This window comes from Muscardinus avellanarius (genome assembly GCF_963383645.1).
Source record: "Muscardinus avellanarius genome assembly, chromosome: 18".
Classification (NCBI taxonomy): Eukaryota; Metazoa; Chordata; class Mammalia; order Rodentia; family Gliridae; genus Muscardinus; species Muscardinus avellanarius.
The window spans coordinates 8739914-8761754 of NC_137804.1; the positions used below are offsets into that span (position 1 = coordinate 8739914).

Sequence of the window (21841 nt, forward strand, 5' to 3'; positions counted from 1 at the left end):
ACACACACACAGAATAAGTAAATAAATAGAGTGGTAGAAAGTAGAGCTGACCAGGAAACCAGGAGTTCAGGTCCTTTCACATCAAGTGTCTTTTTTTTTTTTTTTTAAAAACCTTTTGTAGTACTAGGGATTGAACTAGGGGCATTCTACCTTGGAGGTACACTGCCAGTCCTGGTTGATGGTAGTCATGCTGTACTTGAAAATTTGCAATCCTCCTGCTCAGCCTCCTAAAATACTGTCTTGGTTTGAAAATTTTCACAACTAACATGTGAACTAAGTAGCCAAGTATTACCATCCACCCCTTTTTAAATCACAGATCTTGTCTATGGCGCCTTCTGCACCTCCCAATATAGCAAGAAATTCATACCTTGATGTGGCCTCCCTCATATTCATATGGGTATCGGCAGTCAATAATAACAAATTCTTTAATGAGGTTGGCAAACTTGCCATTCAGAACAGAAGCCATCTGTGCAAAGAAAGCCATAGAGATCAACTTTAGTTGTTAGAAATAAGTAGAGTCAAGTATCCCATGTGTGGCAGGATCCAAAAAGATGACTTACAATTTCTGGAGAAATGTATTTTAAATCCTGATGTTTCCCAGCAACTGTATGAAAGAGATATCCCTTAAAAAAAAAAAAAAGTTATGTGAAAATCTGAAAGCCTATAAACATTTATATTGCTTCCTGCCTAGTAACCGGCAGCTTAGTAAGTATAGGCAATTATTCTATTAAGCAATTCATAGGGAAGGGACACATTTCATTTTTCTGCTTACCACTGATATGTTTGTTTTTGTAGTACTGGGGGCTTTACCCCCAGTCCTATTTTATTTTTGATTTGGAAACCGTCTTGCTAAGTTGCTGAGAGCCTTACAAAATTGCTGAGACTGGCCATGAACATGCAATCCTGTCTCAGTCTCCCAAGTACTGGGATTACAGGCATGCACCACCATGTTTGGCTTCTTATACTATGTATTTATTTGTTTGTTTATTGTTTTGGTGGATGGAACCCAGGAGCATTCTACCTCTGAGCTACAATCCCAGTCCTATTTATTTTTTTAAATTACTCTGTATTTGCCGGGCATGGTGGCGCTCACTTGTAATCCCTGTGTTTGGGAGGTTGAGACAGGAGGATCGCACAGGTTCGAAGCCAGCATCAACTACTTAGGGAGGCTCTCAGCAACTTAGTGAGACCCTGTTTTCAAATAAATTATAAAATAGGTCTGGGAGTATAGCCCCGAGGTAGAAAAGGCCCTGGGCTCCACCCCCAGTACCACTAAAATAAATAAATAAATAACTTTGGGGATGTAACCTAGAGGTAGAAGGCCCTTGAATTCCATCCCCAGTAACACACACGTGCACATGCACACACATACACACACACACACATTCCCCTGGAGGGACTCCGGAGTCACTATGGGGAGGCTGAAAGGTCTGGTGGGGCTCTAAGTATCTAATACCCACATAAAAGCTAGAGCAGCTTCTGCTCTTAATTTACCTTGGAGAAATCTCCTATTAGGTCTCTTGGGTCACTATCCAAAATGTTCTCAATAGTCCCTTTGGGGGAAGACACCAAAGACAAAGATCCCTGTAGAATCTGTAACAAATCAAAGGCAGAAAATGAAGAAAAGACTTGGGTAAAAACTCATGAAAACAGCTGGGCGTGGTGGTGCACACTTGTAATCTCCGTACTTGGGAAGCGGAGACAGGAGAATTGCACAGGTTTGAAGTCAGCCTTGCTGGCTTAAGAGACCCTGTTTCCAAATAAAAATAATATAATAAAATAGGTCTGGAAGTGTAGCCCAGAGGTAAAAGGGTTTCCAGGAACCCCAATACCACCAAAAACTCATGAAAACACTCACCTGGAGCACAGAATGAGACAGAGTTCAATCCTAATGTGGATTATATGTTGATATCTACACTATTATTGTTTTTCTTTGTGATAATGGGGACTGAATCCACAGGTATTCTATCTCCAAGCTACACCCCCTAGCCCTATTTTATAAAAAAGAGCCTTGCTAGGTTGCTCAGGGTCTAATTGCTAAGGCTGCTCTTGAACCTGTGACTCTCCTGTCTCAGCCTCCCAAGTACTGGGATTACAGGTTGTACCACCACGTCTGGTTTATATTTTTCTTACTTGATTGAACCAGAAGTGAAAGAAACATGGAAGTTACTGAATAAGTCCTACTATCATTTCAGTGTTTTTTATTTTTGTGGTACTGAGGATGAAACCCAGGGGCATTCTACCACCAAGCTACATCCCCAGCCCCCTTTTTCAAAAATTTTTTAAACAAGATTTCACTAAGTAGCTGAGGCTGGCCACGAACCAGCAATCTTCCTTTCTCAGTCTCCCAAGTACTAGGATTACAAGTGTGTGCTACCACCAAGGGTCATTTTAGTGTTTAACAGAATTGCTCTGAAACTAAGTTTCCTTTCTTCCTCCCTCCCTCCCTTTGTTGGTACTGGGGATTGAATACAGGGGCATCAGACCTCTGGGCAACACCCCAAGCACTTTTTAAATTGTTTTGAGCTAGGTGTGGTTGCACACTCTTGTAGTCCCAGTACTTGGAAAGCTGAGACAGGAAGATTGTATATTTGAAGCCAACTGTGGCAATTTAGTGAGGTCCTGTTTCCAAATAAGAAATAAAACTGGGAGCCAGGTGTGATGGTGCATGCTTGTAATCCCAGCATTTGGTTGTAATCCCAGCATTTGGGAGGCTGAGACAGGAGGATCCGGGTTCGCAGCCAGCCTCAGTTACTTAGTGAGACCCTGTTTCAAAATAAAGAATGCAAAATAGGGCTTGGGGGTGTAGCTTGAAGGTAGAATGCCTCTGGGTTCCCTCTCTCCAGTACCATAAAAAAAGAAAGAAAGAAAAGAAATAAAATTGGGCTGGGAATAGAACTTGGAGTTATGGGTTTAATCTCCAGCCAGCACCACAAAAAAAAAAAAAAAAAAATCTTTTTTTTTGTTTGTTTGTTTTGAAACAGGGTTTTCCCACATTGTTGAGACTGTCCTTGAACTTGCTATCCTTCTGTTTCCCTCTTACAAGTATCAGGATTACAAGGTTCACCACCATGCCTAGCTTCCTTTTTTTCTTTTTTGGTGATACTCTGACTTGAAAAAAGGGTCATTCTAACTCTGAGCTACATTCCTAGCCCTATTTTACCATCATTATTATTTTTTGGCACTGGGGGTTGAACTCAGGGGCATTTTACCTCTGGCTATATGCTCAGCCCTATTTTACTTCTTTGCAAACAGGGTTTCAGAAAGTTGGGGAGGTCCTCAAGCTCTTCATAAAAATGCAATTCTCCTGTCTCAGCCTCTCAAGTACTGGGATTACAGGCATGCACCACCACACATGGCTCCCCAGCCCTTGAAAATGACTCTTGTTTAGAAATCTTAAAAATAAAATGGAAAGAATAAAAACTCTTTCACAATCCCCCACCTTCAGCTTTTAATAAGCAGACAACTCAGAAGATAAAAGACAGCACTGGTTCTCTCAGATATAAACAATGCTGCTGCCTCCCTATACAGTGCAAGAGGCATAACCCAGCATGCACTCCCCCCAGTATAAACAAGGCAGCCGTCCTAGGTCATCTGAGTTAAGACCCAATGAAAAAAGACAGATAATATATGGGTTAATGGACATACTACTTTTTTATCTTGCTTATGCTAGATTTAATAAATCTCACCCTTACCCCTTCTTTCCCATCATGACCAAATGTATAAAGAACTTATATGTTCAGTGTCTGGGGCTCAGATTCAAAGCTTTGTTTTCTGAGCCTTCACTACTTTCAACTCCAGCCACTCACTGTCTCCTGTCTTTTGGGTCCTGGTTTTCCTGCAACACTTTTTTTTTTTTTTTTTTTTGGCGGGTCTGGGGATGAAACCCAGGGGCATTCAACCTCTGAGCTATACCCTCTGCCCTATCTTGCATTCTTTATTTTGAAACAGGGTATCAACTGAGTTGCGGAGGGCCTCATTAAGTAACTGAGGCTGTCCACGAACCACAATCCTCCGGTCTCAGCCTCCTGAATGCTGGGATTACAAGTGTGCGCCACCACGCCTGGCTCTGTTTCCAAATACATTATAAAAACAGGTCTGGGAGTTAGAAAGCCCCTGGGTTCTACACCCAGTACCACCACCAAAAAAAAAAAAAAAAAAAAAAAAAGGCTGTAGGTATATTTTAAGGGTAGATTGCCTCTGGGATTCATTCCTAGTACCATAAACAACAATCAAAACAAAACAACCAAACCCCAAAATATAAACAAAAGAACCTGGTTGAATCAAGTAATCAATCTAGACGACAACCATGAAAAGCTATTCAATATATAATACTTCCTAATCAAAGTACACGGTCACCCATGTAATATTCTTGTCAAAGAAACAGAACCCAAACTGGGTGTGTAGCCCTCAGTGGTAAAATACATGAGACACTTGGTTTGATATCCAGCACAGTGGGGGGCTTTAATAAGTAATCATAAATACACCTGAAATAGACAAAAACAAAAATAGCAAGTCTTGCTGGGGTTGGTGGCACCTACTTGTAATCCCAGTACTTAGAAGGCTGAGACAGGAGGACTGCAGTTTATTGCCCACCTCAGCTACTAAAAGATCCTTTGTAACTAAGTGAGACACTATTTCAAAATATAAAATCAGGCTTGGAGTATAGCTTGGAAGTAGAGAAAAAGCAAGTCTCAGCAAAGACAAAGAGCCACAAAATGGAAATTTTAGAGTTGAAAAAACAGTGCAGCCAGGTGCGATGGCACACGTTTGTAATCCCAGTACTTGGGAGTCTGAGACAGGAAGATTGCAGGTTTGAGGCCCGCCTCAGCTGCTTAGAGCGGCCCTCCAAAACCTAATGAGACCCTATTTCACAATAAAGAATAAAAAACAGGAGCTGGGCATAGTGGCATATGCTTGTAATCCCAGCATTTGGGAGGCTGAAAGAGGAGAATCAGGACAGCCTCAGCTACTTAGTAAGGCCCTTTGCAAGTCAGTGAGACCCTGTTTCAAAATAAAGAATAAAAAAAGTGGGCTAGGGGTATAAGCTTGGAGGTCAAATGCCCCTGGATCTCTTCCCCAGGAACACAAACGAACACACACACACACACACACACACACACACACACACACACACACACAGAGTGAAAGCAGTAAACTAACCTCCTGGGTTTTCTGTGGACTAGCTACCCCTTCAGAACTGGTTCCAATCATGCTTTTCCTCCGCTTTGTATTGTGACGTGGAGACTCCTCTTGAGATCGTTCTGGTCTCTTTAACCTTGACCGAGTGCTGGAGCTACAAGGGGATGGCGAATCAAACAGTGTGCATCCATTGCCCTTGGGGGGGAAAAAAAGCACCCATTTTTTTATCATTAAAATCTGCTCAGTTAAATTGCAAAACTCATATTCTTGGGATAATTAAAGATCAATTCTGAGATGAACATGGTTTGGATGCCGGCCTCAAGAAACTTCAGTATCTTTGACATTTAGAAATGTTCCCCTAGCTGGGTGCGGTGGTGCAGGCTTGTAATTCCAGCATTTGGGAGGCTGAGACAGCAGGATCACAGTTCGAGTACAGCCTCAGCCACTTAGTGAGGCTCTCAGCAACTTAGTAAGACCGTTTCCAAATAAAATGTAAAATAGGTCTGGGAGTATAGCCTGGAGGTAGAAAGCCTCTGGGTTCCACCCCTAGTGCCACCAAAAATCAGGCTGAGGATATAGTTCAGAGGTAGAATGCCCCTGGGTTCCATCCCCAGTACCACAAAAAAAAAAAAAAAAAGACGAGATCTAGATCATTAAATTTCAACTATGAGGACCTATGAATTTACCTACCCTCCTGAAACATGACAGTCCCAACAGGCCCTCCCTTGAAAGAGAGCAAAAGCCTACACCTCTCTACAACTAGAAGCAGTTAGAGGGACCATTGTCCCTATCCCCAATACTTTCAGGGTCTCTAGATCCTGAGGAGAGAAGGTTAGATAGTTCTATTAGCTTCAGCAACTCTCACAGAGCCTGACATATAGCAGGCACTAAACATCTAGTATTTGATGAATTATGTACTCAGCTGATATTATATGGTATGCACTACACTGAGCAGTGACACAAACCTATAGTGCAGGTTTAAGGCCAACCTCAGCAACCTAGTGAGACCCAGTTTCAGAATAACAAAATAGGGCTTGGGTGAAACCTGGAGGAGAATGTTCCTAGTTTCAATCCCCAGTACCAAAAATAGAAATAAAAATGTTATCCATTTCAATGTATTCCTAAGGGTATATAACTGAATTTTTACTGTGACAATATCTAATGTCCCCCTAGTGTCTGTATAGATAAGAATGTTACTATCTATATGCCCATCCTTGCTTCTTTGTTTGAAAGTATCCCATTGATGGAGCCAGGTGTGGTGGCCCATGCTTGAATCCCAGTACTAAGGAGGCGAGACAGAAGGATCACAGGTTTGCAGCCAGCCTTAGCTACTTGGTGAGGCCCTCTGCAACTTAGTGAGAACTTGTTTCAAAATAAGGAATAAAAAACAGGGCCTGGGGTATAGATCGGAGGTAGAATGGCCCTGGGTTCAGTCCTCAGTGCTGGAATAAATAAATAAATAAATAAATAAATAAATAAATAAAATTCTTATGATGGAAATGTGAAACTGGTCGTATAGGGATGAGGTATTTTCAACTAAAAATATGAAAGCAAGCCGGGCATGGTGGCACATGCTTATAATCCCAGCATTCAGGAGGCTGAGACTGGAGGATCGCAGTTTGGAAACAGCCTCAGCTACTTAGTGAGGCCCTTTGCAACTCAGTGAGACTGTTTCAAAATAAAGAATAAAAAATTGGGCCGGGCATGGTGGCGCATGCTTGTAATCCCCGCGCTTGGGAGGCAGAGACAGGAGGATCACGCAGGTTCGAAGCCAGCCGCGCACGCTGGCTTAGGAGACCCTGTTTCCAAATAAAAATGTAAAAATAGGTCTGGGAGTGTAGCCCAGAGGTAGAAGGGCTTCCAGGAACCCCAGTACCACAAAAAAAAAAAAAAAAAAAAAAAAAAAAAATTGGGCTGGAAGTGTAGCTCAGAGGTCAAATGCCTCTGGGTTCCATCCCCAGACCCGCAAAAAAAAAAAAAAAAAAAAAAAAAGAAAACACATATATATGCTCTGAGTTACAGCTGTTGTTCTATGTGCTATGGAATACTAATAAGTGAGAATGATAACTAAAAGCTAGTTTTCAGACTAATGGCTTCAGATTTGTACTATGGATAGAACCCAGGAGAGGCTTCCACCCCTGGGCTACACTCCCAGTCTTAGTTTACATTTTATTTGGAAAGAGGGTCTTACTAAGTTGCCAAGAGCCTAAGTAGCTGAGGCTGGCTTTGAACCTATACAATCCTTCTGTCTCAGCCTCCCAAGTAACTGGGAGCATGTGCCACTACGCACAACACTTTGTTTCCTTTTTTTTCCAGTGGTACTATGGATAGAACCCAGGTCTACCACCAAGTTAGACCCCTCATCCCTATTTTTTATTCTTTATTTGGAAATATAGTCTCATTGAGTTGCAAAGGACCTCACTAAGTAGTAGCTGAGGCTGTCTGCAAACCACGACCCTCCTATACTTTGGGATTACAAGCATGCATTACCATGCCTGGCTATTTATTTATTTATTTATTTATTTATTTATTTATTTATTTAATGGTACCGAGGCATTGAAACCAGGGACATTCTTTTTTTTTTTTTTTTTTTTTGGCGGGTCTGGGGATGGAACCCAGGGGCATTCAACCTCCAAGCTACACCCCCTGCCCTATTTTTTATTTTGAAACCGGGTCTCACTGAGTTGCAGAGGGCCTCACTGAGTAGCTGAGGCTGTCCGCGAACCGTGATCCTCCAGGTCTCAGCCTCCCGAATGCTGGGATTACAAGCGTGAGCCACCACGCCCGGCTCCAGGGACATTCTAACTCAGCAACTTAGCGAGACCCTTTTCAACCCAAAAAATAAACCAGTGTGGTGGCATAGGCTTGTAATCCCAGTCAGTACTTGGGAGGCTGAGACAAAAGTATCATAGGTTTGCAGCCAGCCTCAGCTACTTAGTGAGGCCCTCCCCAACTTAGTGAGACCCTGTTTCAAAATAAAAAACAAAAAATAAGCCGGGCATGGTGGCACGCACTTGAAATCCCAGCATTTGGGAGGCTGAGACAGATCCTCAGCTACTACCTAGTGAGGACCTTTGCAACTCAGTGAGACCCTGTTTCAAATAAAGAATAAAAAATAAGGCTGCGAAGGGGGTATAGCTTAGAGATAGAATGCTCCTGGTTTCTATCCTCAGTACCACAACCGCCCCCCCCAAAAAAAAAAACAAAGAAAAAGGGCTGGGCAAGCCAGGCGTGGTAGCACATGCTTGTAATCCCAGTACTTGGGAGGCAGAGACAAAGGATCGCACAGGTTCAAAGCCAGTCTCTGCTACTTAGTGAGGTTCTCAGCAATTTAGTGAGACCTTGTTTCCAAATAAAATATAAAATAGGTCTGGGAGTGTAGCCTGGAGGTAGAAAGTCCCTGGGTTTCACCCCCAGTACCACAAAAAAAAGGGCATACAGCTTGGAGATAGAATGCCCCTGGGTTCAATCTGCAGTACTGCAAAACAAAAAACAAAAACAACAACAACAATAAAAAATACCACGCATACCTAAAATGTAAAATAAGACTGGGCTGTATCTCAGAGGTAGGATTTCCCTTGGTTCAATTCTCAGTACCTAAAATAAATACATAAATAAAATAATAAAATAAAACCAAGGTCTCAAGTCCTATCATTTCAGTCAGCCCCTGGCTATACTCAGCTAAAGAGTACTCTGTACTCCAGTGGCCACCTACCCACGATTCACTCCAGACACACCATAGTGACTTACAAGGTTTGTAGTCCTTCTCATGACGAGGGGAGCTGTCCAGAGGCTTGCCATGCATGAAGGGGTCCCTTCATCATTCTAAGAGAAAGAAAAAAAAACTGGCTTTAAATAGATCTAGTAGACTGATATTAGTTTAAATGCTTTATAATAAAATATAAAATGATTGTGTGTGTGTGGAAGGGACTGCTATGGTGGTGCATAGACCTGTTATACCAGTACTTGGGAGGCAGAGACAGGAGGTTTACAGGTTGAAGGATAGCCTTAGCAAGTAGTGAGACTCAGGAACATAGGTCATTTCAAAGCAAAATATAAAATAGGTGGGAGTGTAGCTGAGAGGTAAAATGCCCCTTGGTTTGACACCCAGCATGTGCACACACACTCTTAATCATGTTATAAGAACACAGCTGATAACATCCCTGCTGAGAACATATGAGAAGCTATCTTGTTCCTTAAGTTTTATGCTACTTGGCAGCTAGCCCCATGCTGTTCCTATTTTATGTCTCTGGTACATTAATAGACTGTTAGCTCCTTCATGTTAATAAAAATCATATCAATGCCCACCACTCATTGGATTAAGCATGCTAAGTGCAAGTCTCAATAAAATCTCATCAAATAAACAAAAATAGCAACAAGGTGAGCATAGTGGTGTACACCTGTAATCCCAGGATTTGTTTGTTTGTTTGTTTTGCAGTACTGGAGATGGAACTCAGGAGCATTCTACCTCCAAGCTACACTCCCAGCCCTATTTTTTATTCTTTATTTTGAAACAGGGTCTCACTGAGTTGCAAAGGGCCTCACTAAGTAACTGAGGCTGTTCTTGAACTGCAATCCTCCTGTCTCAGCCTCCCAAATACTAGGATTACAAGCGTGTGCCACCACACCGAGCTTAATCCCGGTATTTATTTATTTTTTTTTAGTGATACTGGGGGTGGAACCCAGAGGCTTTCTACCTCCGGGCTATACTCCCAGACCTATTTTATATTTTTATTTGGAAACAGGGTCTCACTAAGTTTCTGAGAGCCTCACTAAGTAGCTGAGGCTGGCTTTGAACCTGTGCGATCCTCCTGTCTCAGCCTTCCAAGCGCAGGAATTACAAGTGTGTGCCACCATACCCGGCTTAATCCCAGTATTTCTTAGCCAGTCTCTGCAACTTTATGCCCTCAACAACTTAAAATAGGGATAGGGGAATAACTCAGAGGTACAATGTCCCTAGGTTCAATCACCAGCAACACACACACACACACACACACACACACACACACACACACACACACACACTAAAAGAAAGGAAAAGAAAAGAAAAGAGAAGAGCTGGGTGGGGGTCTAGTTCAGAGATAAAACGTTTCTGGGTTCAATCTCCAGTGTCACAAAAAAATTTGGGCAGCTCAAGCCCTGGGGAACTGTTCTTTTTCACTTGACTTTTCAGGGGTCATTAGAATGGGTTGGGAAACACACATATAGTACCTTCAGGTTCTCTCCGTCGAGAAGATCCATGAAGCCATCATCCTCATCTGATAGAGTGGCTGTCACAGGTGATGGGGGCATAAAGAGAGGAACAAAGTTCCCTGAATCACTGCTATCTTGTTCATTTGATGAAATCTAAAAAGATAGAACTCAAGGTTTATAAATGAGAGCTTACTCAATTATACAGTTTATAAGTGAAGAGAACTGCAAATTTAGAACCAGCCTTGGCAATTAAGCAAGACCCCATCTCATGCAGCTCAGTAGTAAAATTTCCTTGGGTTCGATCCCAGTACCACCCAAAAAAGGAGAGCTGTTTGTTTTTAGTGCTACTGGGGTTGGAACCCAGGGGCATTCTACATCCAAACTGCACATCCAGTACTTTTACTTTTTTGTTTGTAAACAGTGTCTTGCTGCCTTGCTGAGACCTCTCACATTGTTGAGCCTGTCCTTTAACTTGTGATTCTCCTGCCTCAGAATCCCAAATTCAGGGAGTAATGGTATGCGCTACCATGCCTGGCAAGCTGCTGTTTCTACCTGAGAAATTACTATATGCCAGACACTATGATATGACATTTACATGTCTTACAACATACTAAGGATAGTTAATTCCTTCTTGGGATCCCCCCCCCCCCAATACCACAGATTGAACTCAGGATCCTATCTCCAAGCTAAACCTCCAGCCCTATTTTTTATTCTTTATTTTGAAAGAGTGTCTCTTTTCTTTTTGCAGTATTGGGGATGGAACCCAGGGGCATTCTAACTCCGAGCTATACCCCAGCCCTGTCTTTTATTATTATTTTTTGTGGGTCTGGGGATGAAACCCAAAGGCATTCGACCTTCAAGCAACACCCCCAGCCCTATTTTTTATTCTTTACTTTGAAACAAGGTCTCCCTGAGTTGTAAAGGGCCTCACTAAGTAGCTGAGGCTGTCCACAAACTGCAATCCTCCTGTCTCAGCCTCCCAAATGCTGGGATTACAAGCGTGCACCACCATGCCCGTGCACGCCCAGCTATTTCTTTCTTTCTCTCTCTCTTTCTTTCTCTCCCTCTATCTTCTTCTTTTTTTTTTTTTTTTTTTGGTGGTACTGGGTGTGGAACCCAGGGGCATTCTACCTCCGGGCTATACTCCCAGACCTATTTTACATTTTATTTGGAAACAGGGTCTCACAGCCTCGCTAAGTAGCTGAACCCATGCGATCCTCCTGTCTCAGCCTCCCAAGTGAGGGGATTACAAGCGTCCACCACCACACCTGACCTTTTTTTTTTTTTTTTTGGCGGTACTGAGGATGGAACCCTTCTGCCTCCAGGCTACACTCTCAGACCTAATTTATATTTTTATTTGGAAACAGGGTCTCTTAAGCCAGCTAGGGGCTTCGAACCTGTGCATGCCTCCTGTCTCCGCCTCCTAAGCATGGGGATTACAAGCTCTTTTATTCTTTATTTTGAAATAAAGTCTCACTAATTTGCAGAGAGCTTCACAAAGTAGCTGAAGCTAAAGACAAACCTGCCATCCTCCTTTCTCAGCCTCACAAGTACTTCAATTACAAGCATGTGCCACCATGCCTGTCTCTTCCTTTTTGTTGAGACATGGTTTTGCTAAGTTACTCATGCTGCCCTGGAACTCCTGAGTTCAAATTATCTTTTTGCCCCAACCTATCCAACAGATTTTTTTTAGCACATGCCACTGTTACTTAACAGATCCGGAAACTGATGCTTAAGAGATTACACCAAGCATTAGGGAAGGAGGTTGGTAGGTGGTGCGTGCATATACTTGGGAGGCAGAGACAGAAGGATTGCAAGTTCGAGGACATCCTCAGGAAATAGTGAGATTCTCATCAACCTGGGGAGACCGTGTTTCAAAATAAAAATAGATAGGGCTGGAGGTGTAGCTCAGAGGTTGAATGTGTGCCATGATGCTTGGCTATTATAAACATTTTTGTAAGTTAGTTTCAGGAATCTCTAGGTATAGATGTGATTGACAGAAAAAAACAGCTAGCTGTGGTGATGCATACCTATAATCCCAGTGCTTGGGAGGCTGTGATAGGAGGAACACAGTTTGAGACCAACCCCAGCAACCTAGTGAAACCCTCCTGTTTTGTTTTTTGCAGTCCTGGTGATGGAACCCAGGGGCATTAGACCTCCGAGCAACACCCCCAGCCCTATTTTTTATTCTTTATTTTGAAACAGGGTCTCACCAAGTTGCAAAGGGTCTCACTAAGTAGCTGAGGCTGGGTTCAAACCTGCACAATCCTCCTGTCTCAACCGCCCAAATGCTGGGATTACAAGCATGCGCCACCATGCCTGGCTGAGACCCTGTTTTAAAACAAAATATAAAAAGGGCTGGGGTAGCCAAACATGGTGGTGCATGCTTGTAATCCCAGCATTTGGGAGGCTGAGACAAGAGGATTGCGGATTGTGGGCCGCCTCAGCTACTTAGTGAGGCCCTTTGCAACTCAGGGAGACCCTGTTTCAAAATAAAGAATAAAAAGAAAAAAATAGGGCTGGGGGTGTAGCTCAGAGGTAGAATGTCTCTGGGTCCATCCCCACTAGTACAAAAACAAAACAAAACAAAACAGGGCGCCGGGCGTGGTGGCACACGCTTGTAATCCCGCGCTTGGGAGGCTGAAACAGGAGGATCGCGCAGGTTCGAAGCCGGCCGTGCGCACTGGCTTAGGAGACCCTGTTTCCAAATAAAAATGTAAAAATAGGTGTGGGAGTGTAGCCTGGAGGTAGAAGGGCTTCCAGAAACCCCAGTACCACAAAAAAAAAAAAAAAAAAAAAAAAAAAAAGCCAAATATTCTCTCCAAACAAAATCACTTTTCTGGTATGTGTGATATTGAGGATTGAATCTAGAGGCATTCTATCTCCACACTACATCTCTTAGCCAATTTTATTTTAATTTTTTTGAAGAAGGGCTTGGGAGCCAGACATAGTGGCTCACACCTGTAATTCTAATATCTGAGAGACGAACACAGAAGGATCACAGGTTTACGGCCAGCCTCAGCAGCTTAGTGAGACTGTTTCAGAATAAAAATATGACTGGGGATATAGTTCAGGGGCAGAATGCTGCTGGGTTCAATCCCCAGTGTCACACACACACACACACACACACACACACACACACACACACTCACAAAACATATATACACATTAAGGGAAAAAAAAAAAACAGGATCTTGCTAGGTTGCCAATAGCCTTACTATTTGCTGAGCCTGTCCTTGAATCTGCAATCTGTCTCAGACTCCCAAGTACTGGGATTCTAAGTGTGTACCACAACTCCTGGCTCAAAATTCCTCTTTGGTCTGGATCTGATGGAGTATGCATGTAATTGCAGTAATTGGGAGGTTGAGATAGGAGGATCACAGGTTTGAAGCCAGCCCCAGCAAATTATGGAGACCCTACTACTTCAAAATAAAAATAGTAATAAGCTGGCCCTCCCTGGGTGGGCAGGCTTGTAATCCCAGTGTTTGGAAGGCTGAGACAACAGGATCACGGGTTTGTGGCCAGCCTTAGCAAATTAGTGAGGCCCTCTACAATCTAGTGAGATCCTGTTTCAAACAAAAAATAAAATAGAGCTGGGATATAGCTTGATGCCCAAGTTTAATCCACAGCACCAAAAAAAAAAAAAAAGAAAAGAAAGAAAAGAAAATATATAAAAAGATAGATTTTTAATTCTCTGCACTCCTTAGGAAACTTCCCTATGAAAGCCAGAGCACATACCATCTGAGCTGGGGCAGAGTTCTGTCTCTGTGTGAAGAGATCTTTACCCTCCTCAAGTCCATGAGAGTGTAGGCAGCCACGAGATGCAGGTCTTACTGGCTTCTTAAACTCAAAGGATTCCTGTAAGACAGTGTAGTGTAGTTGAGATATCTTCCACTGCCCACAAAAAACCAGATCTAGGGCCTCAGCTCACAATTGGGAAGACTGGACAAGGAGCGGGCACTGATCACTTCTGCATCTGCCTCTATAAAAGCTCACATATTTGGATCTGTGTAAGAATTTCCATGGAAGCCGGGCGTGGTGGGCACGCTTGTCATCGCCGCGCCTGGAAGGCGGAGACAGGAGGATCGCACAGGTTCGAAGCCAGCCTCAGCTACTTACTGAGGCTCTCCGCAACTTAGTGAGACCCTGTTTCCAAATAAAATATGAATTGGGTCTGGGAGTATAGCCTGGAGGTAGAAAGCCACCCCAAAATAAAAAATTAAAAAAATTAAAATTCCATGGGAGTTGGGGATGGTGGCACATGATTATAATTCCAGTAATTGGAAGGCTGAGACAGGAGGATTGCAGGTTTTCAGTCAACCTCAGCTACTTTGTGAGACCTTGTGTTAAAATAAAAAATAAAAATTAGGGCTGGATGAGTAGCTTGGAGGTAGGGAAAACCCTGGATTTAAGTACAAGTACTGTCATAAAAATTTTCTAAGGCGTTAGACACATACAGTCACAGCAAGACAAGAAAACTACTGCTATTATCTCAAAAAATATGGCAGGGGGTATAGCTTGGAGATAGAATGTCCCTGGGTTCCATCACCAGTACCGCTAAGTAAGTAAGTAAGTAAGTAAGTAAATAAGTAAATAAATGCCAGGTGTGGTGGTGCATGCTTGTAATCCCAGCATTGGGAGGCTGAGACAGGAGGATCACAGTTCGAGGACAGCCTCAGCTACGTAGTGAGGCCCTTTGAAACTCAGTGAGACCTTGTTTCAAAAACAAAGACTAAAAACTAGGGATGGGATATAGCTCAGAGGTAGAATGCCCCTGGGTTCAATCCTCAGCACTGCAAAAAATAAGTATATGAATAAACAAAATAAACTGGAGCCGGGTGTGGTGGCGCAGCTTGCAATCCCTGTACCAGGGAGACTGAGGGTATAGCTCGGAGGTAGAATGTTCAAGTTCAATCCCCCCTACTACAAAGCGAAAAGAGAGATGTAATTTGCAAAGGTCACAGAGCTAAAAAGAATCAAGATTCAAGCCCAGAGTTCTCTGATTCCAAAGACCAAGCATGACTTTGGTCAAGGTCTTATTACCCAAAAAGCAGACCTGTTATTTCTCTTGAGTACACTGATGTCACACTCACATTTTCCTTGTTTTCATCCTGGTCGATAAGCTGAAAGATGTCGTGGTCAAGAGAATCTGAATAGCTCCTCTTGAGAGCTGGGCTACATCCCAAGAGCTTCTGCTATCAAGGTGAAAAAGGAAATAAGAGTACATAAGGAAAAATTCATTAGAAAATTCAGTTCTTAAATGAAATGAGGATGGGTGCAGTTAGCTTCTAACATACTGTAGTGGGTAATTAGTAAACCTGGGTTCCACCTTGCCAGAATTTACCAGAAGTGGGCATTATACCTAACCTTATAATGTTTAAAGCTCTCTCAACAGATATTATAGTGCAATATCAACTCCAAAATATGATTCCCTTAACAAGAACCCTTCCTGATCTGATAAACTCTGATAGACATAGAGAACAAAGTCTTTTAGAGGGAGTGGTGGGGCATACTTGAAATCCCACCATTTGGGAGACTGAGACAGGAGGATCGTGGTTTGAGGAAAGCCTCAGCTACTACTTAGTGTGCAACTCAGTGAGACCCTGTTTTAAAAAAACGAAAATAAAAAAATAGGGCTGGGGGCGTAGCTTGGAGGTAGAATGCCCCTAGGTCCCATCCTAGTACCGAAAAAGAAAAAAAAGAAAAAATAAGAAAGAAATTACTCTAAGCATTGCCTTGAATGCCTATGAAACTACAGAAAAAGTTTATACATTTTTTTTGTGTGTGTCAAGGATGGAAATCAGGGGCTTTCTACCTATGGACTACACCCCCAGCTCTATTTTATATTTTATTTGAAAACAGGGTCTCACTAAATTGCTGAGAGTTTCACTAAGTAACTGAGGCTGGCTTTGAATCTGCACAATCCTCCTGTCTCAGCCTCCTAAGTACTGGGATTACAAGTGTGCACCATCACTGGCTGCCCCCGGTTTGTTTGTTTGTTGCAGTACTGGGTATGGAACCCAAGGGCATTCTACCTTTGAGCTACACCCCTAGCCCATTTTTTTATTTTGTATTTTGAAACAAGGTCTCACTGAGTTCCAAAGGGCCTCACTAAGTAGCCGAGGCATGATCCTCCCGTCTCAGCCTTCCAAATGCTGGGATTACAAGTGTGTGCCACCAAGTCTGCCTGCAGTGGCTCCCTCTTAAAGACTTTGTCTTCTGTGTCTATCAGAGTTTATCAAAGTCTCCATAACTTAGTGAAACCCTGTTGCAAAATAAAGAATAAAAAAAATAGGGCAAGACGGGCGTGGTGGCACACGCGTATAATCCCAGCATTCGGGAGGCTGAGACCTGAGTATTGTGGTTTGCGGACAGTCTCAGCTACTTAGTGAGGCCCTCTGCAACTCAGTGAGACCTGGTTTCAAAATAAAAGAATAAAAAATAGGGCAGGAAGTGTAGCTCAGAGGTCGAATGCCCCTGGGTTTCACCCCCAGACCCACAAAAATAAAAATAAATAAAAATAAAAAAATAAAAATAAAAAAATAGGGCAGGGGGTGTAGCTCGGAGGTTGAATGCCCCTGGGTTCTCCCCCCAGGCCCACAAAATAAATAAATAAATAAATAAATAAATAAATAAATAAATAAATAAATAAAATAACACTTTCAAAACTAAGGTTTCCTATCAAGGTAAAGATAGAAGCTAGGAGGTAGATAATAGGCATTAGCTCAAAATAAATAATGGAACTTACAGGTAGAGAATTTATTCTTCTCATGGGATTTTCAAGGCTGTAATGAGACCAGAAGGTAAATAATGAGAATAAAGCAAGTAAAGAAAGTTTACCCTGTATTTTGGGGAGGTGATCAGTCAAATAGTCTCCATTTTAGGCAAGATATAGAAGAATAAGCCGGACATGGTGGCACATACCTGCAATCCCAATACTTGAGAAACTGAGATAGGAAGATTGCAGGTCCATGCATAGCCTCGGCTAACTAGTGAGGCCCTCTGCAACTCAGTGAGACCCTGCTTCAAAATAAATAAGCGGGGCGTGGTGGCGCACGCTTGTAATCCCCTCGCTTGGGAGGCTGAGACAGGAGGATCACACAGGTTCGAAGCTACCCTCAGCTACTTAGTAAGGCTCTCAGCAACGTAGTGAGGCCCTGTTTCCAAATAAAGTATAAAATGGGTCTGGGAGTATAGCCCAGAGGTAGAAAGCCTCTGGGTTCCACCCCCAGTACCACCAAAAAATAAATAAATTAATTAATTAAAAAAAGAATGAAAAATAAGGCTAGGGGTGCAGCTGAGAGGTAGCATGCCCCTGGGTTCCATCCCTTGTACCTCCCCACAAGATATGAAAGAATAGATTTCTATTCTTCAGTTTTATTTTATTTATTTATTTTTTTTTTGGTGGTACTGGGGGTGGAACCCAGAGGCTTTCTACCTCCGGGCTACACTCCCAGACCTTTTTTTTATATTTTATTTGGAAACAGGGTCTCACTAAGTTGCCGAGAGCCTCACTAAGTAGCTGAGGCTGGCTTCGAACCTGTGTGATTCCTCCTGTCTCAGCCTCCCAAGCACAGTGATTACAAGCATGCGCCACCACACCCAGCTTGGAAGAATAGATTTCTGAAGCTGTCCTATTCTCAGAAGTACCCCCAAACACTAGGCTTTCAGGTGAACAAAGCAAATTTGGGTCTTCTCTTAAAATATATACACATTTTTTATCCTATTATATTTTTTGTGGGTCCGGGAATGAAATGGAACCCAGAGGCATTTGACCTCTGAGCTACACCCCTTGCCCTATTTTTTATTCTTTATTTTGAAACAAGGTCTCACTTAAGTTGCAGAGGGCCTCCCTAAGTAGCTGAGTCTGTTCGGGAACTGCAATTCTCCAGTCTCAGTCTCCTGAATGCTGGGATTACAAGCCTGCATCACCATGCCCAGCAAAATATACACATTTTATTTATTTAGTGGTACTGGGGGTGGAACCCAGGGGCTTTTCTACCTCCAGGCTCAGACCTATTTTATACTTTACTGGGAAACAGGGTCTCACTAAGTTTGCCAGAGCCTCACTCAGTGGTTGATGCTGGCTTCGAACCTGTGTGATCCTCCAGTCTCAGCCTCCCAAGTGTTCGGATTACAAACATGTGCCACCACGCCTGGCTTATATACACATTTTAAATCTCAGCCTCTTAAGTACTAGGATTATAGGCCTAGGCCACTATCCCCAGTAATACAAAAATTGAAAAGCAGTGAATACATACTTTTCTTTTCTGTCCAAGGGTCCAGGAGAATCCAGACAGAAACCTACAGAAAAAAAAAATTTTTTTGAGGAAATAACAAAACACTATTTTATAGTTAAAACAAACACATAGTTGGGTATGTGGTACATGTCTGTGATCCCAGTACTCAGGAGGCTAGATTGGAGGACTGTAAGTCTGTACACTAACTTAGGGAAAGCCTCTTTCAAAGTAAAAAAATAAAGGGTAGGAGTATAGCTAAGTGGTAGAATGCCCCTGGGTTCAATAGCCAGGTAGAAATTTGAAAGGTTGAATTAAACTGACTTATATAGTGATTATCTGATTATTCAGATAGCATGACTCCCCTCAAGGGCACTCTACCCCTAAACTATCCCCCCAGCTCTTTTTAATTTGAAATATGGTCTCATTAAGTTGTCGAGGCTGACTTCAAACCTGCTATTCTCCAGTCCCAACCTCCCAAGTACTGAGATTATAGGTATATGGTACTAGAGATTGAACCTAGGGGTTTTCTACCTCTGAGCTACATCTCCAGCCCATTTGGGCGGGGGAGTTACTGGGGATGGAACTGTGATCCTCCTGTCTCAGCTTCCCAAATGCTGGATTACAAGCATGTGCCACCATGCCCGGCTTCCAAATTTTTTTTTTTTTTTTTTTGGTGGTGCTGGAGATTGAACCCAGGGGCACTGCACCTCTGAACAACATCCCCAGCCCTATTTTTTATTCTTTATTTTGAAACAGGATCTCACTGAGTTGCAAAGGACCTCACTAAGTAGCTGAGGCTGGCCATGAACCCCGATCCTCTTGTCTCAGCCTCCCATGTACTGGGACTACAAGTATGCATAACCATACCCGGCTTTTTCTGACCTTTTTATTAACCTATGTTTCCTGTCTCTGTCTCTCTCTCAGTATTGGGGATTGAACCCAGGGGTATTCTACCTCTGAACCACATCCCATCCCTATCCCTCTTTATTTTGGAACAGGGTCTCACTAAGTTGCAGAAAGCCTAAGTAGTTGAAGTTGGCCTTGACCTGTTATCCCCCATCTCAGCCTCCCCCTCCCAATTACTGGGATTATTAAGTGTGCACCACTACGCCTGGCAAAACCCATGTTTTCTGAATGTCACTTATAGTAAATTTTACTCTCCATCTTTCACACGCAAGCAAACACTGCTTTCTTGCAGACACTTTGGACTTTTATTTTTTTTTAAATAAGCTGCCATAGAGGCTCCTTTACTGTTCTATTCTTAGTGTATTTGCCAATCAATGCCATGACTTGTGTACTGTCTCATCTACTCACTAAAACTAAGTTCGTGGGTGAGACAATTTATTTCAGGAAAGTTCCAGTATTGCTGCCTGCACAGCAGATGCACAACACTGGCAGAGATTAAAAGAATATTCTGAGAGGCTGGGATGTAACTCAGTGGCAAAGCGCTTGCCTTGTAGGCACAGTGCCCTGGGTTCAATCTTCAGTTCTAAAAAGGACAAAAAGAAAGACTAAAAAAACAACAACAAACAAACAATTAAAAGAGTACCTGAATCAGTTGATTCGGAGGAACCCATTCTCTGCAGATTGCTGTTGTTTCTCACCTCCAGTTGCTGCTCAGACTCTCTGAAACCAAGAGATATACTTCCACATTAGCAATTTCTAATACATAAGGTCACATACCGGAGATGGGCCATGAGGCAGCTAGGCTACACAGAACCATCAACATCACAGCATAGACCCCACTTTGCCACCGAGAATACTCAGCACTTGAGCAAAGAAGCTGAAATAAGAGGATTGCACGTTCAAGGCCAGCAATCGAGACCCTGCTTCAAAATAAAAAATAAAATAGGACTAGGGGTGTAGCTCAGAGGTAGGACATTCATGGGTTCAGTCCCTAGTATCTTAAAAAAAAAAAAAAAAAAAAAAAAAGAGGCCAGGCGTGGTGGCACACTCTTGTAATCCCAGCATTTGGGAGGATCGAGGTTTGAGAGCCTCAGCTACTTGGGCCCTTTGCAACCCAATGAGACCCTGTTTCAAAATAAAGAATAGAGAATAAAAAATAAAAATCGGGCTGGGGGTGCAGCTCGGAGGTAGAATGCCGTGGTTCCCATTCCCGGTATCACAAAGAGAAAGGATTGAAGAGTGGATGGGCTTGGCTCTGGGCCACAGTGAGGTATTTTCTGAAATGAGAACATATATCCCAAGTAATGTGTTATAAGTAGAGTTGGAAAATGTGTAAGATTTGTGTGACTAAAATGAAATGCCTGAAATTGAGGGGAAAGCAGCTTTGCCAGAAACGGAGTGATGTATTGTCTTGCTATAAGAAAAGTTCCAGGGAATTGATTTTCCAGTCTGGAAAGTAAAGCGAAAAAACCCAGCCTCGGTTAAGAAAGCAGAGGGATGCACACCGAGAACGTGCAGAGTAAGGCAACGCCACGACCTTGCGCAAATGCGAGGAAAGAAAATGCCATGTCCCTTTGTTGAGAAGAAACAAAGCTCTCAGTCAAGTAAGCTTCCCTGCGGGGCCAGCGGAGGGTGGAAGAGGGCCCAGGGGCCCGAGGTGCCGCGGGGTCAGGTCCGGTCGGGGATCCCGGGCCCGCAGCGTCCCCAGGGGTGGGAAGGAGCCCGTCAGGCCTGTCTGGGCCCAGGCAGCCAGGGGTCGCGACTGCCTCGGCGTACACGCCGCCCGAGAGGTGCGCATGGCGGCCCGGCCCGCAGGCACGCCTCGTCCGCCGCTCACCTGCCGAGTCCGCGCAGCTGGTCCATGGTGGCAGTCAGGTTGGTGACAGGGGACAGCGCTCCCGCGGCTGGCGGCGCGGGCTGGGGGCTGCAGGCGAAGAGCAGGCGGCGGCGGTGCGGGGGCTCGGGGCCCAGCTCCATGGCGGCGCCGGCCTCCCAGGGCTCCCGCTCCTTCTTCCTCTGCCGCGCCCGCCCGCCCGCCCTCGGCACCGGCCTCGGCCGCGTGCTCTGCCGCCGGTGCCCGCGGGTCCAACAAACACGACCCAGCGGTTCAGGGGCGCGGCTGCCGCGGGCGAGCGGCGCAGACGTGCGGGCGGCGGGATCCGGCCGGCGCCGACCGGAGCCCGGCGCTGCCCTCACGCCCCGCGAGGCCGGCGGGCGCCAGCAACCAGAAGATTAAATCCAAACAAACCCGGAGGGTCCCGAAGAGACAGCGGGCGAGTCGCGAGCCAACCGCCGGGCTCACGCTGCTGGCTTCCGTCTCACCCCTGCCCGCTCGGCCCGGGACCGCGGAGGACAGAGCC

At 43.9% G+C, this 21841-nt stretch overlaps 1 protein-coding gene across 2 annotated transcripts in view; it reads right to left on the reverse strand.

The window, feature by feature from the left end:
• CDC25A (cell division cycle 25A) overlaps nucleotides 1-21458 on the reverse strand; it is a gene marked incomplete at both ends in the record, with an annotated part of 28791 nt that extends 7333 nt beyond the window's left edge. Inside the window, 12 exons of one of the 2 annotated variants that reach the window (XM_080715928.1) lie at nucleotides 368-466; nucleotides 561-623; nucleotides 1495-1593; nucleotides 5164-5337; nucleotides 8893-8967; nucleotides 10354-10488; nucleotides 14074-14193; nucleotides 15429-15530; nucleotides 17084-17120; nucleotides 18597-18639; nucleotides 20125-20201; nucleotides 21319-21458. In XM_080715928.1, coding sequence (XP_080572054.1) covers nucleotides 368-466; nucleotides 561-623; nucleotides 1495-1593; nucleotides 5164-5337; nucleotides 8893-8967; nucleotides 10354-10488; nucleotides 14074-14193; nucleotides 15429-15530; nucleotides 17084-17120; nucleotides 18597-18639; nucleotides 20125-20201; nucleotides 21319-21458 — 1164 coding nt within the window. The remainder of the gene's footprint in view (nucleotides 1-367; nucleotides 467-560; nucleotides 624-1494; nucleotides 1594-5163; nucleotides 5338-8892; nucleotides 8968-10353; nucleotides 10489-14073; nucleotides 14194-15428; nucleotides 15531-17083; nucleotides 17121-18596; nucleotides 18640-20124; nucleotides 20202-21318) is intronic. The other variant, XM_080715929.1, reaches the window with a different exon arrangement.
• Between the last annotated feature and the right edge of the window lie 383 nt (nucleotides 21459-21841).